The 23136-nt window shown below is 37.7% G+C and overlaps 1 protein-coding gene across 4 annotated transcripts in view; it reads right to left on the bottom strand.

Moving 5' to 3' along the window:
• SLC44A1 (solute carrier family 44 member 1) overlaps positions 1 to 23136 on the bottom strand; it is a 193711-nt gene that overhangs the window by 111329 nt on the left and 59246 nt on the right. For 3 of the 4 annotated variants that reach the window (XM_031014502.3, XM_031014503.3, XM_055350367.2), the window contains exon 3: positions 16552 to 16694. The exons of the other annotated variant lie outside the window; for it this stretch is intronic. In XM_031014502.3, coding sequence (XP_030870362.1) covers positions 16552 to 16694 — 143 coding nt within the window. The remainder of the gene's footprint in view (positions 1 to 16551; positions 16695 to 23136) is intronic. 4 annotated transcript variants of the gene reach the window in all.

Below are 23136 nucleotides of genomic sequence, written 5' to 3'. Positions count from 1 at the left end.
GAGGCAAGAAAGTAAATTAAAACAACTTTAGCTGGGTGCATTAGCTCTTGTCTGTAATCCCAATACTTTGGGAGACAAGGGCAGGAGGATCACTTGAGGCCAGGAGTTTGAGACTAGCCTGGGCAACACAGCCAGACCCCATCCCTACAAAAAATACAAAAATTAGCCAGATGTGGTGACACATGCCTGTAGTCCCAGCTGCTTGGGAGGCTGAGCTGGGAGGATTACTTAAGCCCAAGAGGTTGAGGCTGCAGTGAGCCAAGGTGGTACCACTGCACTCCAGCCTAGGTGACAAAGCAAGACCTGCCTGGTCTCTTAAAAAAGAACATTTCACATGAAAAAAACAATTTTCTACTTAGTCCAATAAATTGAAAGAACACTCCTAAATCAACTTGTTTCAGCACTCATACTGAGAAATAATATGTGTCATGGGCCAATGGCCAGAAATTTCATTTTCTTTTTAGTTTATCAGCTTTTCTGAAATATAATTAACATACCATAAAATTCACCTGTGTAAACTGTGCAATTCAATGTTTTAAGTATATTTGACGGAGTTGTTCATCTCGTTACTACAATCTAATTTTAGAACCTTTTGTCACCCCCAAAAGAAACCTCGTATCCATTAGAATTACTCCTCATCTGTTATGGTATAAATATTTGTCCCCTCCAAAACTTATGTTGAAATTTAATCCCCAGTGTGGCAGTATTGAGAGGTGGTGCCTTTAAGAGGTGACTGGATTATGAGAGTTCCGCCCTTGTTAATGGATTAATGAATTATCATGGGAGGGGAATTGGTGGCTTTGTAAGAAGAGAGATGTGAGCTAGCATATTAGCACACTCGACCCCTCATCATGTGATACCCTGAGCTATCTCAGGACTCTGCACAGAGTCCCCACCAGCAAAAGGCTCTCATCAGATGTAGACCCTCCATCTTGGACTTCTCAACCTCCATAATTATAAGAAATACATTCCTTTTTCTTTATAAATTACCCAGTTGCAGGTATTCTGCTGTAGGCAACAGCAAACGAGTGAATACATCATCCTTCCATGTCCAACTACTCCCCAGCGCTAGGCAACTACTAATCTACCTTATGTCTCTATACATTTGTCTATTCTATACGTTTCATATAAAGAGAATTGTACCATATGTGGCTGGCTTCTTTTATGTAGTATAACACTTTCAAGGTTCATCCATGCCATGGCATATATAAGCACTTCATTCCTTTTAATGGCTGAATAACTTTTCATTGTGTGGATATACCACATTTTGTTTATCCTGTCATCAGTTGATGTACATTTGTGCTGTTTTCTGTTTTTGGCTATTAGATGCTGCAGCTGCTATGAATGTTCATGTACAAGTCTTTGTGGGGACATCTGTTTTTAGTTCTCTTGGGTAGATACGAAGGAGTGGAATTGCTGGATCATATGGTAACCCTATGTTTGATATTTTGATGGACTGTCAGATTGTTTACAAGAGCAGCTATCACATTTTACATTCCCAGCAGCAATGTATGAGGGCTCCAATTTCTCCACATTCTCACCAACATCTGTAACTGCCTTTTTATTATAATTATTCTAGTGGATGTGAAATAGTAACTTATTGTGGTTTTGATTTGCATTTCTTGATAGCTAATGATGTTGGCTATCTTTTCATGTGCCTGTTAGCCATTCACATAGCTGTTTTGGAGAAACGTCCCTCGGAATCCTTTGCCTATCACAGATTTCTTTCAGATCTCTGAGTAAGACAGAGTAAGGCACAGATATTCACTAGATATTGTCACAACATTATGAAAAAATTATATTACAACAAAAAGCAAGGATGACAGTAGAGTAAAAAGAGCACTTGGAGGCCAGGCGTGGTGGCTCATGCCTGCAATCCCAGCACTTTGGGAGGCCGAGGCAGGTGGATTGCTTGAGGCCAGGAGTTTGAGACCAGCCTGGCCAACACAGTGAAACCCCATCTCTACAAAAAAAATACAAAAATTGGCCAGGTGTGGTGGCACACAACTGTAATCCCAGCTACTCAGGAGGCTAAGGCAGGAGAATCACTTGAACCCAGGAGGTGGAGGTTGCAGTGAGCCAAGATCGCCCCACTGCACTCCCACCTAGACCACAGAGTGAAACTCTGTCTTTAAAAAAAAAAAAAAAAATTCCGGGCGCAGTGAATCACTCCTGTAATCCTGATCACGAGGTCAGGAGATTGAGACCGTCCTGGCTAACATGGTGAAACCCCGTCTCTACTAAAAATACAAAAAATTAGCCGGGTTTGGTGGCAGGCGCCTGTAGTCCCAGCTACTCGGGAGGTTGAGGCAGGAGAATGGCGTGAACCCGGGAGGCGGAGCTTGCAGTGAGCCTAGATCATACCACTGCACTCCAGCCTGGGCGACAGAGCAAGACTCCGTCAAAAAAAACCAAAACCAAAAACAAAAACAAAAAGCACTTGGGAGAAAGTACAGGAGTCAAAGGACTAGAGGTCGAAGAATGGCTGCAGTGGGCAAAAAAGGACATGCAACGCAAGACGGAAGGACAGAAGACCATGGTGAGAGTGGGGAAAGTTTAGAATTACTCTGAATTGATTTTATAGATAGAACAATTAAGGGTGATGACAAAGACCAAGCTGTGTCTATGAAAAACGGAACCCTGAAAGCCTCCCCTGAGAAAAAATTTAAGCAGTTCCCAGGGATAGTGAGAATCAATGAGATAGAATATGTGAGAGTGCTTTGTAAACTACATAAATTTAACAGTTGGTTAAAATAGCTGTGTTTTCCCCATCTAGGTTAAAAAGGGACGAAGCCTTGATTAAGTAACTTTGAAGCTTGTTTTAGATGATGATAATGAAGATGATTATAATAAACAACAGTTAACGTTCACGATACCAGGCACTGTGCTAAGGAGTATACATGATTTATGATCTTTACTCCTCTAAAACACCCAAGGAAGTACTGCTATTATTTTCATTTTACAAATGAAGATCTTTAGGCCAAACATTACTGTTGTTATTTTCAACAGTGTAACCTGTCCTTTGATTATCTGCCTACTGGATCTACTCGTACAGATACATCCCCAATTGCATGAAAAATCTTACCTATTATAGAAAAACTCTAAATGTTGTTCCCATTGTATTGCTTTTATATCAGAGAATCAAATTTTTGATAATCAAATATGCCTACCTTGGTATTATTTAATTTCTTTCTTTTTTTTTTTTTTTGAGATGGAGTTTCACTCTGTTGCCCAGGCTGTAATGCAATGGCATGATCTCGGCTCACTGCAACCTCTGCCTCCTGGGTTCAAGCAATTCTCCTGTCTCAGCCTTCCAAGTAGCTGGGATTACAGGTGCCCGCCACCACGCCTGGTGGTGTATTTTTTTTTTTTTTAACAGACAGCGGGGTTGGCCAGGCTGGTCTCAAACTCCTGACCTCAAGTAATCCGCCCGCCTTGACCTCCCAAAGTGCTGGGATTACAGACATGAGCCACTGCGCCCAGCCTTATTTAATTTCTTTATTGCCTCAACAATGTATCAATTATTGAAATTATACAAAGTACAATATTCATTTATAATATTGAAATTATACCAAATATAACAACCATTAAAGTATAATATTCATTCAATTATACAAAGTAGAACATTGATTTTAAAATATTTAACCCATGTGGAACTTATTTTGCATGGTATGAGATTAAAGTAGATCTAAATGTAGCTTTCTTCACAATATCACTCAACCCAATATTTTTTGTTAAACACTGACTACTTTCACAGTATTTATTTCTGCTGTTTCTATTTTGTTCCCATCACTGTTCTTAACCTATGTCCAGGTAGTCTTGTTGTTGTCCTTTGGAACAGGTTTCGGCCTAGAATGGCAATACCCCTTTCATTCTCCTCTAAGTGACACAATTATTAATTAGATAATGACAACTATAGATACACGATCTGTACTCACACAATGAGTAACCCTTCACTCCCACCTTTTATTTGGCTAGTATGCTAACTGCCAACATTTAAAAATCATAAGACTGATACACTCTTCTTCTCATTAACAGACTTCTGGCTTCTTTTGAAAACTTAGCATCACTGGCCCCATCTACCCATATGCCAAAACTCACCCCAATTAGCAGCTATCTCCTTTACATGGGGCACACACACGTAAAGTCCAAAGTGTCCAATATTCCCTGTTGTCTTATACCCAACCCATGGTGAAACCCATATGTTTCCCTTCCTGCCTTCAAAACCAGAAAGTTCACAGCTAATTTAGTGCTTTATGTCAGTAACTACACTTAGCCTAGATTTCTGGTCTCATCTCTTCTCCACTTCCACGGTGTGCCTCCTGATCTTTTTTATTCCCATTTCATTGTCTTACAATATATACACCTACTTCTAATCCTTTCAAATTATTTTATGAATGAGAAACAATTTAAAAACATTTCTCCTCTGAAATTCTTCCCTGATCCTTTACTCTGTGATTTATACTATCAATCAAGTTCAATGCACATCCTACTGGGATCTTAACTGGCACTTTATTAAATCTATAAATTAACTTTGTTAGTATTGTCATCTTTACTATATTAAGACTACTCAACCAGAAGTAGATTATATCTCTCGTTTTTTTTTTTAATTAAAATACTATAACTCTCTGTATTTGGTCCCACATATATCTTGTTAGATTTTATTTTAATAAAACAAGCATTATATTTTTCATTGTATTTTCTGTGCACTGATAAGACAAACGACTGACTTTAGTTAGGCATCTGCTTTATAACCTATAATTTAAGCGCCTCATTTCAAGATATGTTTTTGTTGAATCTCCTAAACATTCCAGGTTATAGTCCCTTGTCACTGGCAAATAGTATTATTTTTCTTTCTAACCACCTATACGTATTCTATTTATCTCTTTTATTATGATTTGCTGCAACTAGTTATTTAAAATAGTGCTATTAAAAAGATGATGTCCTTGCTTATTTAATTTGAGGTAAACTATTTCTATTTCTCCATAATACTGGTAGCCGCTATTACTAGAAACTCCATCAGCCTCCTTTCATGCCATCAAACCTATAATAAAATCTATTTTTGACAAAGGTGGCAAAGTAATTCAATGGGGAAGATAGTCTTTTCAATAAATGCTTCTGGAATAACTGTATTTTTGTATGGGAGAAAAAAGACAAACCTTGACCTTTTCTTCACACCATAATCAAAAATTAAATCAAAATGAATCATATATATCAACATAAGCGCTAACTAAAAAACTTTCAGTAGCAAGCACAAAAAAAATCATTGTGAATTTGGGGTAAGGCAGTAATTTCTCAGATAGTACACAAAAAACATGAGCCATTAATAAAAACAAACAAATTCAACTTTATCAAAATGTAAAACTTTTGCTCATCAAAAGATGCCATTAAGAAAACAAAAAGCAAACCAAAGATTAGAAAAAATAATTGCAAAACACTTACCTAACAAAGGTCTTGTATACAGATTTAGTGCTTATAACTCATTAAGACTAACCAGTTTGTTTTAAAATATGCAAGATATGAATACTTCACAAAAGAAAACAGATGGATGGTCAACCAGCACTTAAAAAGATGGTCAGCATCATCGGTCATTAGAAACATGCAAATTAAAACCACAGTGAGATACCACTACAGATTCACTAGAATGGCTAAGAATAAAAAGAACAGAGACATGCATGGTGACATGCATGGGACTGTACCTATAGTCCCAGCTATATGGGAGCCTCAGGGTCACTTAAGGCCAGGAATTCGAGGCTGTAATGTGCTATAATCATGCCAATGAATAGCCATGGCACTCCAAACTGTGCAACATAGTGAGATCCTATCTCTAAATAAAATAAAATAAAATAAAATGTAACAAATAACAAAAAGTCTCATAATACAAAATGTTAGGAGGAAGTGAAGCAAATATAACCCTCCTACTATTGTAGTGGGAATGCAAAATAGTGCAGCAACCACTTTGGGAAACAGCTTGATAATTTCTTATAAAGTTAAACATCCTCACCACATGACTCTGCAATCTCAATGCTATATATCTAACTCTCCAAGAGTAATGAAATATATTAAATTACATACACAAATTGTTAAAGCAGTATTACTCACAATAGTAAAAAAAAAAAAAAAAAAAAAAGTTAAATATTGAAATAACCCAAATAGCAAAAAACCTAGTGAACAGATAAACTGTGTTATAGCCACACAATGGAATATTTCTCAGTAATTTAAAAGGAACTAACCACTGATGTATTTAACAACATGCATGAATCTCAGTAGCATTATTATGATATGTTTTAAAAGGCAGACACAAAATACTACATAATATATAATTATTTGTATATGACATTCTAGAAAAAACAAAACTATACTATGAAAAGCAGATCAGTGGTTGTCTAGGGACAAGAATGGGGGCAAGGACTGGCTACAAAGGGGCACAAGGTAATTTTCTAAGAGCAAAAGAAGTATGGATTGTGATGGAGGATGCATGACTGCATATAGTTACCAAATTCAAACTACACTTGAAAGAGTAAATTTTACTATATGTAAGTTATAACTCAACAAAACTATAAAAATGAAATATTTTTAAATTTCTTCCTGAAAATCGACTTTACAAAATCCAATTTAATTTAATGAGCCCCAGTGTGTAGTAAGAATTTAACCTTACTCAGAAAGAGATCTGGACTTTGCCCTTCACTTCCGGGAGTTAATTTCTAAGCCTTATAGGAGTGTCTTTGTTTACTTGGTGCTCTTGGGTCACAGAAGTCTAACAATGTGTTTTAGGGTTGGGGTAGACCACTCCACATAGTATTTAGGGTGGGCGTCGACCACCCTAGAAAGACCAACAATGTTGTTTACATTAAGAGTTTGGGATCACATGGTATCAAATTGACCAGAGGAGCTGGAGACTGGAGCCTGAGTCAGCCATATAATGGAGTCCCAACAAAAATTATGAACACTGAGGCTTAGGTGAGCTTCTTTGGTTAGCCATACTCTGTGTATTGTCACACACTGACACTGAGAAAGTACTGTGCCCGAGCACAGTGTACTCCACTCTCCCCAAGGGAGACAACAATGGAAGCTCTGCCCCATGCACTCCTTTTGTTGGCTGATTTTACTCTATATCCTTTCCTAAAAATAAACCATAACCATGAGTACAGTAGCGTTCAGTGAGTTCTGCAAGTCTTCCTGGCAAATAATTTGCCAGGAAATAGGTGGTTTTATGGACCCCTGATCTTGCAATTGGGGTCAGATATAAGGGTGGTTGTGTGTGGACTGTGTGCCCTCTAACTTCTTAGGTGCCCTCAACTCTCACACCCAGGTGAACACAAGTGGATGGCAAACCCACTTGATTGCCATCAAACTCATAGTTGAAGCAGTTAATAATTACCTGAATTATATTACAAAGGTCATTGTCTATCAGCTCACGAACAATGACTAAAGCTTGTAAAAATCTTTACAGGTGTCAGGTAACCTAGAACCAACTCAAGTAGTGAGACTTCGGATTGAGCATTTGTACCAGCTGTTTAACTTAGACATGGCAAATATATACACCTAGTCAAACAACATGGAGAAAAACCAATCATCCCTTCCTTGCCGCCTAGCTGCATACATGTCATCTAATTCTGTTAAACAGGTTTTCACTTCCCTATTTAGAACTGGCAAAACATTTTGACTTTCAACTCCTGCATTTTCTAAGGTACGTAGCTGGATCTCCTCTTTCAAATTGCTCGCAGTATTTTCCACAGCAAGTATTATCCTAAAGGCAGAATTGCACTAGCAATACAGATGTTACCTTTGTAAAGAGTTTAAAAATTTAGGCTAAAGAGTAGGATGGTCACAAAATATGACAAAAAATCTCCATAAATTTACCTTCTGAAAATTTAGTTAGCGTCTTTACAACTCCTAATATTTTCCATGAGAGAGAATGAAAGTTTAGAAAAAAAACTGTATAGGCTGGGTGTAGTGGCTCACGCCTATAATCCCAGCACTTTGGGAGGCTGAGGTGCGGGGAACATTGAGGTCAGGAGTTCAAGACTGGCCTGGCCAACATGGTGAAACTCCATCTCTACTAAAAATACAAAAATTAGCTGGGTGTGGTGGCAGGTGCTTGTGATCCCAGCTACTTGGGAGGCTAAGGCAGGAGAATCTATTGAACTCGGGAGGCGGAGGTTGCAGTGAGCTGAGATCTTGCCATTGCACTCCAGCCTGGGTGACAGGGCGAGACTCCATCTCAAAAAACAAACAAACAAAAAAACCTGTATAAATAATACAATAAGTTTTCATTTAGAACGTCACAGATGTTACTATTTCCAAATGCTTGTAAATTTGGGAGGAAATAAGTTCTCAAATACAAGTTTATGTGAGGTATCTATCTAGGCTGCTCTTTTCCACTTTATGCTAAAGTGGGAGTGATAGTAGGTTAGAGTTAGAATCAGAGAGTACTGACAGGAGACAGAGAGAGGAGTGCTTTCCCTCAAAGCAAAGCCAAATTCATCAAAGGCTTAGAGCATCTCCATTTGTTTAAACGTATCCCTAAGTGTGGGAAGAAGCAGGTGATCTACTGGGCTGCTCTGAGGAATACCTTGACAACAGGTAGGGAGAATACTCTGTAAAACTTAAGAATTAGTCCAATGGACAAATGCATACCTCTCTTCTTCTGAGCTTCTACAACTCCACAAGATAGAGTCAGGAGTACAAGATAGAGTCAGGAGCACCTTCCTGTGTGTGCCAGTCTTCTCTGGGCTTTAGGATGTCCAACAAGAATTCCAACCTGTAGACTCAACCACACTATTCCTCAGACAGTGAGAACCAAGCTTGGTATTCTAATCAGAATTCCATCTTCACCAGAAGATGGGCTCCTGGAGCCACCTCTCAGTCCCCAAACCTTCATAACCATCTATTCACCTCTTCGTCCAATCACCATTATGTGTACCATCCTTCCACAGCCAACTTTACTTGACTTTACCCTGATAAAATGCAAGCCCTGCCTTGAACCCCCAAAATATGACAAAAAATATTTTCAAAGACATCTCCATAAACTTACCTTCTGAAAATTTAGTTAGCATCTTTATACCTAAATGAGGCTCCAAAACTCTGCCTAAAATTACCCTGTCCCTGAACCCCTGTCATGGCTGAGAGTCTTCAACTCATATGTACAACCTGCAACCAAGATGCTGCCCTAAGGAGAGGTCAGAGAGATTCAAGATTGAGAATCTGACCCAATTTTGCTGGAGGAAGGGAGTCATGAGCCATAGAATATATGCTATAGAATATATGTTACCTCCAGAAGCTGAAACTGACTCTCAGTTTATAGCCAGCAAGGTGATAGGAAATCAGCCCTACAGCCATGTGAAACTGAATTCTGTCAATAGCCTCAATGAGCTTGGAAGAGGATTCATTCCCTAGAACCTCAAGAAAAAAATCACAGCCCTGTCAACACTTTGATTTCAGCCTTCAAAACCCACAGCAGACAACCAGCTAAGCCATGCTGTGCATAGACTTCTGATTTACAGAACTTCGTTGTTAAAAGCAATGAATTTGCTTCAGTTTCTGATTTACAGAACTTCATTGTTTAAAGCTTCTTACTTTATCGTAATTTGTTACAGCAACATTAGGAAAGTAATACAATGGTGGTTCCAGTACTATCACCAAATTGCCTTCTTTTCCTCTCCCCACCAGCCTGCTGTTAGGAACTCAGGAAAGTGGAGTCACTCAGCTTTCAATAGACAACACTTTTACATGACATTTCATCACTGAACTGTCATAATTTCTCTATGTATTTTGTCTTCCCCACTAGAATGCAAGGTCTTCAAGCACAGGGACTACAGATGTCTTTTTATCCTTTTTTTTCATTACCCAAGTAATATATATATCGATTGTAGAAAACTTAAGAAAAAAGAGATAAGTATAAAATTAAAACCATTCATAATTCAACAGCTAATCACACTGTTGACATTTTCATGTCATTCTATACTTTTCTATGTACATGTATATTTTTACATTTATAAATAAAATCATGCTGTACATACTGGTTTGCAATTTATTTTTCCCTTAATAATGTTATGCATATATTGCATGCTATGGACATACTTCTACAGCATCATTTTTACTGACTCCACAGTGTCTCAGACCGGGCCAGGACCTCCCATTGTAACCTCTCTCATGGCCTTCCCATTATAACCTCTCATACCCTTACACCTCTCTCTTCAAAACACTTCCTATAGCTATAATAATTTGTGATTGTATGATGATTTTATTGTTGTCTCCACAAAACTGTAATTCCCATGAGATAAAAAAAAAAAAAGCATGCTTATTTTGCTCAAGACTATAATCTCAAGTGCCTAACTCAAAGAAGATGGCCAGGAAACAGAGTTCACAAATGAATGAATGAATGAATTTAACCAAATCCTTTTTTCAACCACTTAGGTCGCTTGTTATTTTAGTATTCGTAATAGTGGTCTGTAGCACACAGCTGATTTTCCATAAATATTTGCTGAGGGCTAAATAAAATAATAAACATAATTTTCAAAAAAGGTGAAGGATAGTCACTCAGTAAACAGCAATATGATTTAAGTCATCACGAAGAGAAGTCCTAGTCACATAATGAAACACTGTGCAAGTACTTAGCTGATAAGAGGACCTTCCATGCAAATATTTTAGCATATTTTATCTGTATTTTTCTAGTTCTTTTTCAAACAGGAACAGGTATGCAGTCGATAAGATTCAATAACTCTTTAAAAAGTCTTCAAAAGAGGCATGTTTTACATGCTAATTAAAGAATAATATTCTCCCTAAAATAGATGGTTATGTGGTATAGTACAGGCTCATAAAGTTTGGCAATCATTTAAAGTGTGAGCACAGTTTTCATATTGGTACAATCCCCTAAATAATCCTCTGCATAAGTTAATATGTGATCACGGGGTAGACTGAACCAGAGACACTAAAGGTACAGGACTCTGACTTTAAAGAAGGTGATCAGTGGCCACTAAAGTCCTATTCTGTATATGTGTAGATATTGTAAAAATGGAGTTTCCTTAAAACAAGACCACTGTTTATTAAACAATCAATTATCTTACTTAAAAAAACCCTACTATCAATTTGAAGCTAAGTATTTTTCAGTAAATATTGAAAACATACAAATGGTAAAAAAAAAAAACCAAACAAAAAAACGCAGTTCATCATCACAATTCATATTCTTTTTTTGACAGAGAAAGAAGTAGACAAAATTGCCTTCAAATTACTCAAAGCCTTCCTAGATTGTATAAGGGCTTTGGTTCCTTTCAAAGTTTTTTAAATGTGAATGGGGACTCGTCAAGTTCCCCTAAAAATTTCTTTCATCTTTAAACGTTGGGAGGGAGAAACCCCCAAAGCAAAAAAGGTGGGAAACTGGAATTACCATACAGCTCACCAGATCTATTTTAGTGTATGATGCGAAGAGCACCGACTGAGGGTGAGAATTGAGTGCTGGTCTGTCTCCATCAAGTCACTCATGTTTCCTAGACTCAGTTTCTTCACCTGTAATATGATCTCAAGGATCGTTTTAGCACAAACATTTTAAGCTTTGAGTATCTTGCCAATGAGAACAATTAAGAGAAAGAAGTAAAACTCACACTCTGATTCTGTTTTTACTAGGTAATCTGGTAAAGATTATGCAGGAAATTGAAAAGAGCTCAAATAAAATGCACCCCCTATAGATTTTACTCATACATAGATGCTATCATCCTCCACAGACTTCTAGTTCTTTACATCCTGTTAATACAGATTATCTGACATTGGAGAGGCATTTTAGGGCAATGGAGACTTTATCAGTGATTGGGACTTTAAATGGCTTCCTTGGAAGAAAGACAAAAAGATAAAAAAGAAAATTAGATTTGTGCAAAAATATATCTTTAAAACCTCTATGGAATAATTGATACTGATGTGTGAGATACACTGGGAAAACTTCTTGGAGTAACAAAGAAAGTAGACACTAAGCTCTGTGTTAGGACTGTTTGAAGAATGAGGGAAAAGTTCTAATAATGATTTAATACTTATGTCAAAAAGATTAAGAGCAGTTCCTTACTTACTGTCACCCAGTTTTACAATGATGACCTATGCTTACTAAGAGCTACCACCACTTTGCCATACCTTCCCCCATCTCAGGCACCCAGCACATGGGAGCATCTTTCATAGAAGCACAACACCCCTGCCCTCACCCCAATCTTCTCCCCAGAGGCAAACAAAGCTAGACCTTTTGTCCCAGCTCAGTCCACACACTCACTAATTCAGGCATCTTGCAACTAAACAGGACCATTTCTGCTCTGTCCAAATTGATACGGAAGACAGCAAGCTTCCTCTGTGGCAATAATAACAATAATAGTAATGAGGCTGGCGCAGTGGTGCACACCTGTAATCCTAGCACTTTGGGAGGTCGAGGTGGACAGATTGCCTGAGCTCAGGAGTTCGAGACCAGCCTGGGCAACATGGCGAAACCCAGTCTCTACTAAAAATACAAAAAAAATTAGCCAGGCACGGTGGTGCATGCCTGTGGTCGCAGCTAACTCAGGAGGCTGAGGCAGGAGGATCGCTTGAACCCAGGAGGCAGAGGTTGCAGTGAACCAAGATCACGCCATCGCACTCCAGCCTAGGTGACAGAGAAAGACTCTGCCTCCAATAATAATAATAATAATGATAATAATTTTTTATCTAAAATTGACATATATACTCTAAGCCTACTTATATATTATAGACCTAAAGATTGTAGACAATCTAGAATGTGACAGAAAAAGTATGTTTTTGGAATTCCCAATCAGAGTTCAAAATATATTACTACCACCCTGATCCCCACCATCAAAAAAATGGCAGCCAGCAAGGAACAAAGGCCCTCAGTCCAACAGCCCTCAAGGAACTGTATGCTGCCAACAACCACAGGAGCTTAGAAGGGGAACCTCCCCTCACTGAGCCTCAGATGAAATCCCAGCCCTGACCAACAACTTAAGTGCAGCCTTATGAGAGACTCTGTGGCTGAAGACCCAGGTAAGCCACATCCAGATTTCTGACCTACAGAAAGTGATCACAAATGTGTCTTGTTTTAAGCCACTAAGTTTACAGTAATACTGTTACCTAGCAACTGCCAATTAATACAGACAGATGAGAAACACACAATATAATTAGAGTGCAAAACTGAAGGCAGTAGAATAACAAGTGTAATATAGGGACGTTCAGGTAATCAAATTAAAGGAAAGCTCACTGCGGATAAGGTGAGTTTTGAAACATTTCATACAGAGGTTAGTTATGAGACGCGTCTTAAGTGTTTCAAGAATTCAGACTGGCAGAAAGGTAGAAGGAACAGCAAAGAGGTAAGAATCAATTGAATGTCTCAGACAATAAGAACATCACACTGAGGAACAGTGGGAGGAGACTGAATAGGTGAAACGGGTCCAGATCACAGGAGTCCTGGAAGGGCAGGGCTGAGTGGGCTCTTCTTTGATGCTATAGACAACACCACCAAAGGAAAGGCTCTTGAGGAGGGAAATGACAACATAAGAGCCCTATTTTAAACAACTTAATCTTATCACAGTATAAAGGATGGAGCAGATTAGAGATAAGACGACCAAGAATAGATACGCTAGCACAATAGTCTTCATGAAAGGCTAACAAACATGGGGAAAAAAGGTTCACACTCATTAATAATCAAAGACATGCAAATTAAAACTATAAAACACCATTTTCTGGCTTAAAAAATTAGTAAATAATAAAAACTAATAATACTAGCAAAGATAAAGCAATCTCAAACACTGTTGGTGGGAATATAAATGGAACGGTCTTTATGGAAAGCCATTCAGCAATATGCATTAATAATTTTAAAATATACAAATCCTCAGACTCACTAATTTACTTCTTAAAACATATTCTAAGGAAATAAATTGATTCATCCATTCAACAAGCATTTAAATGTGTGCCTACTATGCTCTAGGCAGTGAACTAGGATCTGAGACATAGCAGCGAATCAAATATATCTCATTTCTTCTCTCATGGCACTTAGAATACACATTTAACAATCAAAAAATAAGCATATAATTACACATATTACAGGATATAATGAGAGTACTTTTGAATATTGGATTTAAATTATGAGAACAAAAAGACCTCTCTGGGAAGTGACATTTATGCTGAGAGCCGAAGGATGAGTAGAGTTTGGCCATGTGCAGATTGGGAGGAATTTTTTTTCTGATAGAAGAAACAATATTCATGAAGTCAAGAAAGAGCTATAGTTGAGATTTTAGAGGACTGATTTGTTGACTTTTTCAACAAATATGTATAAAGGTCTTAGTAAGACCAGCTACTGTACTAGCGGCTGACAATAAGGAACGGGAGAAAGTGATCAAGGTTAGGCTGAAGTATTAGCAGACAAAACAGGTGTAAAAATACTATATAGCTACACAAGGGCCTACAGTTCATAAGGAAGCAAAGAAGTATGAGGAAATAAGTGTAAAGGAAGGAAACCAATACATTTTCAGGAGAAAGAAGAGGATGGAATGAAGGTGACAAACACAAAGACTGCTGCTTTTCTGTCTGTTTTCAGATCAAAGTATTATAGACTTATCTGAGAAAGGTAAAAAAAAGTCTGTTCATTTTTTTACAAAAACACTTATAGACAGAAATACTTAAGTAGGTTAGCACTAAAAAGGTCATACAGTAAGAGAAGATGAAGTAGAAATCAAAAATAAATTTTAAACATGTGTACATGAATGAAGGAACAGCTACACCTGGGAAACTATTTTCCCTCTATATGAATGGCTCTTGACTATGCTAAACATTCAGGGAATAGTGACCACTTTTTCAGAATCATAAGTAGCCTCTCTTGGAAGAGGCCAAAAGGTACACAGAATAATCCAAGTATTTGCAGTCTGCTCTACTGAACAGATGAATCACCACAAGGTTAAATATGAAGAGTAGCATTTACACAAACTTTATGGTAAGAACAGGCTTGGAGTCACGGCAAGTTATGAAAGGAGCCATAAAAATGATTCCAATCCCATGTAAGCAGAAGACCTGAGGGAGCAGATCCCTTTTCCTCTTATCTCCTCAATTATCTAAATTGTAATATTTTATATTTGATACCTGTCAGCAGCATTAAAGAGTTAAATAATATTTTACAGAGTAGATGCTATCTACAAAAAATAGTACTGTGGAACTCTGTACTATATTTGCAACTTATATGAGTCTAAAGTTATTTCAAAATAAAAATAAACAAAAAAATCATAGTCTTGCTACAAGAAATAACATACAGTCTAAAATTTGCATTAGTTTCATGAAGCAATCATAAAGAAGAAGAAATGTAACAATTCTTCAAATTGCTGAGTCCAACTTTCACTTCTCTCAATGGATGCAGGTGCATATCAAGAGAAAAACTCATCTTCTGGGCTGGATATTCTACAGCCCACCAGACATGTGACTTTGGGAAAATTACTTTAATCTTCCAAGCCTCTGTTTCACCTACCTCACAGGGTGGTATCACATGCTAGTTGACTTTGGGATGCCATACAAACACTCATTTTTGTTATTTACAATTTTGTTTATTTAAACTGCATTATCTTATCTTCATTAATGGGAGGAATAATGCTGAGAAATTAACTATTTGGATTTCTTCAGGTTTGTGACATTACCAAATTAATCTTATACTTCCCACTAGGGGCCCAGATTTAACCGACAGATTCATATAATAATAAATACAGTTATTACATACTACCTTCCTGGAAAATGCTTTATAATAGACCTATAACCTTAAAAATGATACCTGCTTAGCCTTTTCCTATAAAGTGCATTAACTGGATTAGTTAGCCTACTACCTTAAAATTAGTTTTGTTAATTCTGAAGAACAAGTTAGATACTTAAAATGCCTAATAAGGTTTCATGGGGCATAAATATATAGTCTGTACAAATATATTAGCATCATACATAAAATATGCTAGATGAAATCTATTTTCCCCACAGGTATTAAAAACAAAATGATAGTTCTTTTGAAGAAAACAGTCAATTTAGTCAGGAATTTCATGAAATCTAAAAGATGAATATTGAGAACCCAAAGCAAATTTTAAAGTCTGACAAAATGTATCTTTTATAAAGTTGGAAACTGATGTATACTTATAAATGATACAACATAAAATATTTTCTATAATGTTAATATTTCAAAATCCATTATCATCCCTCTGTCTCCCATTAAGCATAATCTTAGAGGAAAAAATGTTACAGGGTTAAAACTAGTGTATAACTTAAAGGCTAAAGAAAAAAAAAGAGTAGAAGAATAACCTTTTCAAATCAAGCCTTTACCCATTAACATGGGTAAAGGTAGCCCATTTTAACATGGTAGCTAATTCTGTTTCCTGAAGAATGTATTTGTAGACCAAAAAGAAGAATCATTCAAGGGTTCAGTGAAAAAAAATCAAACACACCAACAGAAGTCACATAAAAATAATATTTGGTAAGAGATTATCTTTAAAACAGCAAGAACAGCAGGATTTTCTCTGTGCCTCTTTCAAAGTTTCCATGTGTTCATCATTCAGCAAGTCTACTCACTTCCGCTGGGTGTGGTCCATGCCACTGTTTGGTATTGCTTCCAACTTTGTATTTTTCTGCCCACAGATATTTCCATAGCTGTCGTATCCTGACACTAGTCTTGCTGCTGCACCTGTTGCTATTGAAAAGCCACAAATAAATCCCTAGGAAAGAAACAGAAAAAAACATACAAATAAACCATTTCAATAGCCAACAGTCACTAGTTGATACTATAATGAGCTTCTTTTGTCTGCTGAAGGGAACAAAGAGTTATCTTTCCTTACTGCAAACACTATTCCACTGTTTTCCTTGGATTGCACATAAACAGTACAAAGAAGTCCATAGGGAAACACTATTTACTACCATAACAAAACAAATCCCAACCTTTACATCATAAGGTCAACTTTGAATTTTATAATAATAATAATAGTAATAATAGCAGCTCCCCTTTACAGAACATCTGCTCTGTGCCAGTTTGTGTACTCTTAATAGGTGCTTGTAGTACGTTATCTCTAATTCTCATGATGAAGAAACTGAGGCCTAGAGATGTTAAACAAGATATCCAAGGCCATCAAAGCTAGTAAAGATCAGAGCATAGAATCAAACCCAGCTTCCCTCATTCTCTAGTTTCATTTGGTTGTAAAGGGGTTCTGTTAAGTGAACATCAGCAAAGGATGAAAGAAAAAAATTCAAAGAACAATAGGAACGTGGGTTTTGAATCATTATCGCTTCAGTGCACCCAATACTTCTGTTTCCTTCCTGCAATAAAGCTGTATACAAGTCAAAGAATTACGTCGTGAAGCACTGCCATGCTCTTAATATTGAAGACTGGAAGAGAGTAAGGCACTGGCTTTGTATACTGCAAAGGTCACTTCATTTCATGGGAATATGCTTCATCACAGTACTAAAGGCAAATGGTAGATACTTCAGAAGCACATCATGCTTGCTAAGTCAAGCATGCACTGACCAAAACAAAGCAATAAAAGCCTACGCTTGACAGCAAGCTACTAGCCAGAAGAACAGAAAGTGAATCACTACTGATAAATTGATTGTATTGGGGGGAAAGACTGAGGTTAAGAACTATTCTTGCAATCTGATCGTTAAAAGGTTACATTTTTATTATCTTTAGTTAACTGGCTAAGAAGGCAGAGACTATCATTATTTAATTAATCACAGCCAAGTATCACGAGTAGTATTTATGTAAATAGCCCTGCTAGATCCAAGGCCTACAGTGGAAAATACTATACTCATATGCAATTCCTCAGAGAAAAGTATTTCCCCTTTAAATATACTTACCCAAAAAGGCGAACAAACTGTGTTCTAAATAAGCCCTGTACTTTCATTGTGCAGGTAAGGGAGCTACAAGGAAAGAATAGAGAGCATAGCTACAGTCAGTAGAAACTTCGTGAAGCTATACTTCGCAAAAAAGTAGACTGAGAGTAGAGACTAGCCCTGATTTGCTACTCACTAGCTTCAACTTTCTGTCTCAATTTACTCATCTGTAAAATTGAGATAATTGTAGCTCGTCAGGCTGTTGCGAGGATTAAATGATGTAATCCAGTAAAGTGGTAAAAAACCTGCCTGGCATATAGTAAGAGCTCAATAAAGTCTCAGCTATTATAGTTGTTAGGTACTATTATTAGAAATGAGAATATGCTATAAGGGAAAGATGGTGGGCTTTGGGGTCAGAAAAGCCTGTGTTGATCAATGGAATACTGATGAGTCCATTTTCTTCTTGGGTGACCTTGGACAAACTTACTTAATTCTGTGCCTCAGTCTGCCATCTATAAGTTAAAGTTAAAACCACTTACCACAAAGGCTGTTATGAGAATTACATGAAATAATACATGTTACATGTAAAGTGCAAGTCTCAATACATGTTAGTCTCCTTCTGCCTCCAAGCAGCACAAACTGCTAGCAGTAGGGTTAGACACAGCTGGTCAGTACTTACTCATTCACACTCACCCTGTTGCCCCTCTCCCCCTCTCCTGACTCCACCAAGGACACTGTAGGGCAATCAATCCCACCTCAGAACTTCAACCCAATGCTAAGACATAGAAAAAAAATATTTAATCCTCTGCATACATATTTGCATATTTACATGTGTGAATCAGCATACCATTTTAAGCATATCTTTGAATTCCAAATTAGGAAGCCCTGTGCTGAGTAAAAACTGGAAAAGGAGGTTAAGTATTAGGAGGTGTAATAGCTAACCTTTTTTTTTTTTTTTTTTTTTTTTAAGATGGAGTCTAGCTCTGTCACCCAGGCTGGAATACAGTGGCACGATCTCGGCTCACTGCAACCTCTGCCTTCCAGGTTCAAGCGATTCTCCTGCATCAGCCTCCTGAGCAGCTGGGAGGACAGGCATGCACCACCACATGCAGCTAATTTTTGTATCTTTAGTAGACACAGGGTTTCACCATATTGGCCAGGCTGGTCTCGAACTCCTGACCTCAAGTGATCCATCTGCCTTGGCCTCCCAGAGTGCTGGGATTACATGTGTGAGCCACCGCGTGTGGCCTCCAACACATGTTTTAACAAGAAGACTCAGATTAATGGCAAGGGAATGGACTTCGTATTCAGTAAGACCTGGATTCAAACCCTCACTCTGCCAATTACTATCTGTGTAATTTTGATCTAATTACATACTTAGACTCTGCTCCCTCCTCATCTCTAATACAGAGTAATACTATCTATTTCACAGCTAATGATGAGAACTAAATGAAATAACGCATATCCGATCCCTAGCTGAATGTCTGGTACACGGCAGGTGATCAATAAATGGTAGCTGTTAGGGGTGAATTTGAATGGGAAAGTCAGACTAAAGAGGTTAACAACAGTAACTGGGCACTAACAAAAACCCCTTTGGTTCTCTATTTTAGAACAAAAATTTCTAGGCGGAACAGTGAGAATGTCAGTAATTTCGTTACCGTACAAAAATATTTTCAGACCACAATTACAATCTTCTTTCACTACTAATCTAAAATAGCAAAGTTGTTACATAATTAAAAGGTTATGTTCTTCTTTTACTTTTTATAGGAATTCTCTTCTTATGTTTGATAAGTACATTGTGTTACAGATACCTTTAAGTGGTTTCTGATTTCCTTTTCTGACTATTTTTAACTGTACTGTTGGACATGCGGGTTTTTTTCTTTATCATCATAAGCCACCTCACAACCCTCTCGGATGTAGGCAGGGGTATAAATTGTAAATGTTACATATATATGCTAAAATGGGACACTGACATATTTTCACATAGGCCACTTAAACTTCTTAGTAGCTTCCAGAAGCATTAGAGAGGGTGGGAAGCTGCCAGGGGTGGGGGGTGGGCAAGGAGAATAATAAGCTAATAAGATGGGAAAAAACCATGACTATCATCCTAGGGACTTCTCATACGGTACAAGCATTGACAATGGGGAAGTAGGCCAAATATAATTAAAAATACAATCTCTTTAAAAAGAAGAATTCTAAAATCCGAATGTGGGAAGCAATATAGTTTCAGAAAGGAAAAAATGTGGCACATGAAATTAAAGTGGGGTGAGAGAAACTTTACAGAATACACTCAATAATTTAATGGTTCAGCAGAGAGAGAGGGAAAAGGCATTCAACAGAAGGAAAAATCACATTAATGAAGCAAATGATAAGGGGATAAGGAAGGCTTTCATAAGCATGGAGTAGGAAGCAATCTTAGAGAGAAAGTAAGACTATTAGCAAGGAAGAAAACCACGGCTAAAATGTTCAAATGACTGAGCTATGGAAGTGCTTTCAGCACTGCTATTTTAAGAGAGAGAAGAGGAACAGACAAATTTATTCACAAATAGGAGGTGACTTAAATCAGATGAAGGCATACAGGGATGGTGGGTCAGAGGCATGCCCTGGCAACTCATAAGTACCAACTGCCTAAGTAGAGAAAGACAATTTACTCATTAATGAACTGTGCTCATTTTCCCTTCATATCACAAGGTCTAGTTGTACCTAAGTAAAGGCTTTTGCTTAGTTTTATTTGCTATTAGTAAAAAAAAAAAAAAAATAGGACACACTTTTATTTCACAAACATGTTTGAATTTTACACATAGAGCTTTTACTAAGTAACTGAGCAAAGCAGAAGGACTAAATTTAGTTTTGAAAAAAATGGTCAACAAAAACATGTATAGAGTGGGTGGGAGATGGTGTATGAGTATGGGAAAATGTTTCAAAATAAAAAGATAGGGAAAAAAGGAGTTCTGCTTAAAGCCCTCTCCCTGGAATTAATGAAAACATATATTGACTCTCTTTTTCTCAGATACCACCTCCTTCACTTCACCTCTATAAAGCCCGTATCTCATCAGTGCTTGGGCTCGAGCTCATAATAACTGATTTGTAAAATCTTGGAACATTTGCCTTCTGTTTCGCCTCTTTTGAGGACCTTAAGATACAGAGGGCTATTGGGACCCAGCAGATAGGGCAGGATAAAAGGCCTGATGCAGAGTGAATATTTATGTAAACAAATTAAACAAAATTAATTATAAACTTGTATCAATCTGTCAGATTTCCAGACTTTTAAAAAAATGTAATAGGATGCCTCTCTCTAAGAATGAGGAAAGAAGAAGGAAAAAAAAAAGAATGAGGCCAGGAGCAGTGGTTCATCCCTGTAATTCCAGCACTTTGGGGGGCTCAGGTGGGAGAATTACTTGAGGCCAGGAGTTTGAGACCAGCTTGGGCAACATAGTGAGACCCTGTCTCTACAAAAATAAAAATATTAGCCAGACGTGGTGGCACATGCCTGTAGTACCAGCTACTCAGGAGGCTGAAGCAGGAGGATTGCTTGAACCCAGGAGTTCAAGACTGCAGTGAGCCATGATCATGCTACTGTACTCCAGCCTGGGCAATAGAGTGAGACCCTGACTCTGAAAAAAAAAAAATGATAGAAAGTCTAGGGAATAACTACTCAATAAGCATTTATTGAGCATATACAAATGCAAGGTTTACCCTAAAAGAACTGAAATGTTCTCAAGAGGGAAGAAAATAATCGGCATGAGAGTGTGAAATCATAGGCTCAATTTCATGGGCAGCTAAAACAATGAAAAGAACACAGACAAGGAAGACTGAAAACTGACCCTCACTTTGCCATGAACACTCCTTACCATCATGAGCAAGTAACTTTTTATTCCCTGAGCCTCAGTTTCCTTATCATCACAAGGATAGAATTAGATGAATCTCTAAAGCCCTTCCTCTTCACAACTATTATGATTCTAAGGGAAAGCAGACACAGAGTACAATTTTTAAGAGTATACTTGCAGGGAAAAGTTCACACCCGTTTGGTTTACTACAATGACTGAGAATAAATAAAGCAAAAGCAGATTAAAAACAAATGAATTTAACTGAACTACATACTTAAAAATAGTTAAAATGGTAAACATTATGTTAGGTACGTTAATAAGCAATAATCACAATATTAAAATAAAGAAAGGAAACAGACTTAATAGAAAGTAGCAAGTCATTTGGATCAGGTAACCTTATGGTAACTTTTGGAATGTTGTTGTTCTTATTTCTGTGATCCCAGCAAAGAACAGCCCATCAAACAGGTGACTAAGTACTGCAGTGAATCTCTCACTCTGTTCTGCATGCTCAACAATAGTTGATGAGGTAGAAACATCATGCCCTGGGAAGTAAACCAATGCTATAAAATAGAAAAGGTCCTTCCTTGAAAGCAGTCTGAAGGGACAAACTATGAGATGATGTCCCCTAAATCCAACTCTAGTCCAGATCATTCTCCAAGATTCCAACTTTGCATTTCCAACTGCTTCTCCTTACTCACAAATTCTACATGTCCACAACTCATTTTCTCATTCCACACTTCCCTTTCCTCCATATACTCTATCTCCATTGGTGGCACCACTTATCTACTAGATGCCACACACAAGATATGAAGTGGAAGACTGCAGTCTCCTTTCTCCATGCTTCTGCTCCTCACCCTAGCTTCCTAACAACACACTAGAGGAAGAGGTGATGCCAAGCGATTTGGTCAGAGCCTGAGATACTGATGAGACCACATTTCACTGGCAAGCAAGGTTACTGGTCCTACAGGTCCATGTTCTGAACAACTTTTTCTGTTGTCCTCAATTCCAGGCAACAGAGTGGGGTCTACCTCTTGAGGCTTCCCCTTCTCCCTCTTCTCTTCTGGGTTCAGTGCTGCCACTATGTAATCTTAGACAGTTATTGAGCTTATCTCTATGCCTCTGTTTCCTTCTCTGTAAAATGGGAATGTGATAACAACAATGTATACGTCCTTGAGCAGGTGTGGGAATTAAATGAGTTTCTATATGTCAAGTGCTAAGAACAGTGTCTAGTTCATAGTAAGCAGCAATAACTACTAGGGTAAGTAAGTTGTAGGGGGTCTCTGTATCTTCTGTTTTCCATGGTAAGCACTCTTGTTAGGGCCATCCAGCCTCCCCCCTTCTTGCCTTTTTGTGGTAAGCTGATCTGGGCAGATTTCATCCAGGTAGATCTCCATTCTCTCTTCTTCTCCTTTTCTGACAAATACCTCTCCTTGAGGCAGAATGAAGTCAGACCATCCTAGATGGGAAGGAACTTTAGCCTTTTGGGCCCAAGCTTCATTCCACAAGT

This window comes from Gorilla gorilla, chromosome 13, assembly GCF_029281585.2.
Source record: "Gorilla gorilla gorilla isolate KB3781 chromosome 13, NHGRI_mGorGor1-v2.1_pri, whole genome shotgun sequence".
Taxonomy (NCBI): Eukaryota; Metazoa; Chordata; class Mammalia; order Primates; family Hominidae; genus Gorilla; species Gorilla gorilla.
This window is presented reverse-complemented; position numbering and strand designations above follow the sequence as displayed.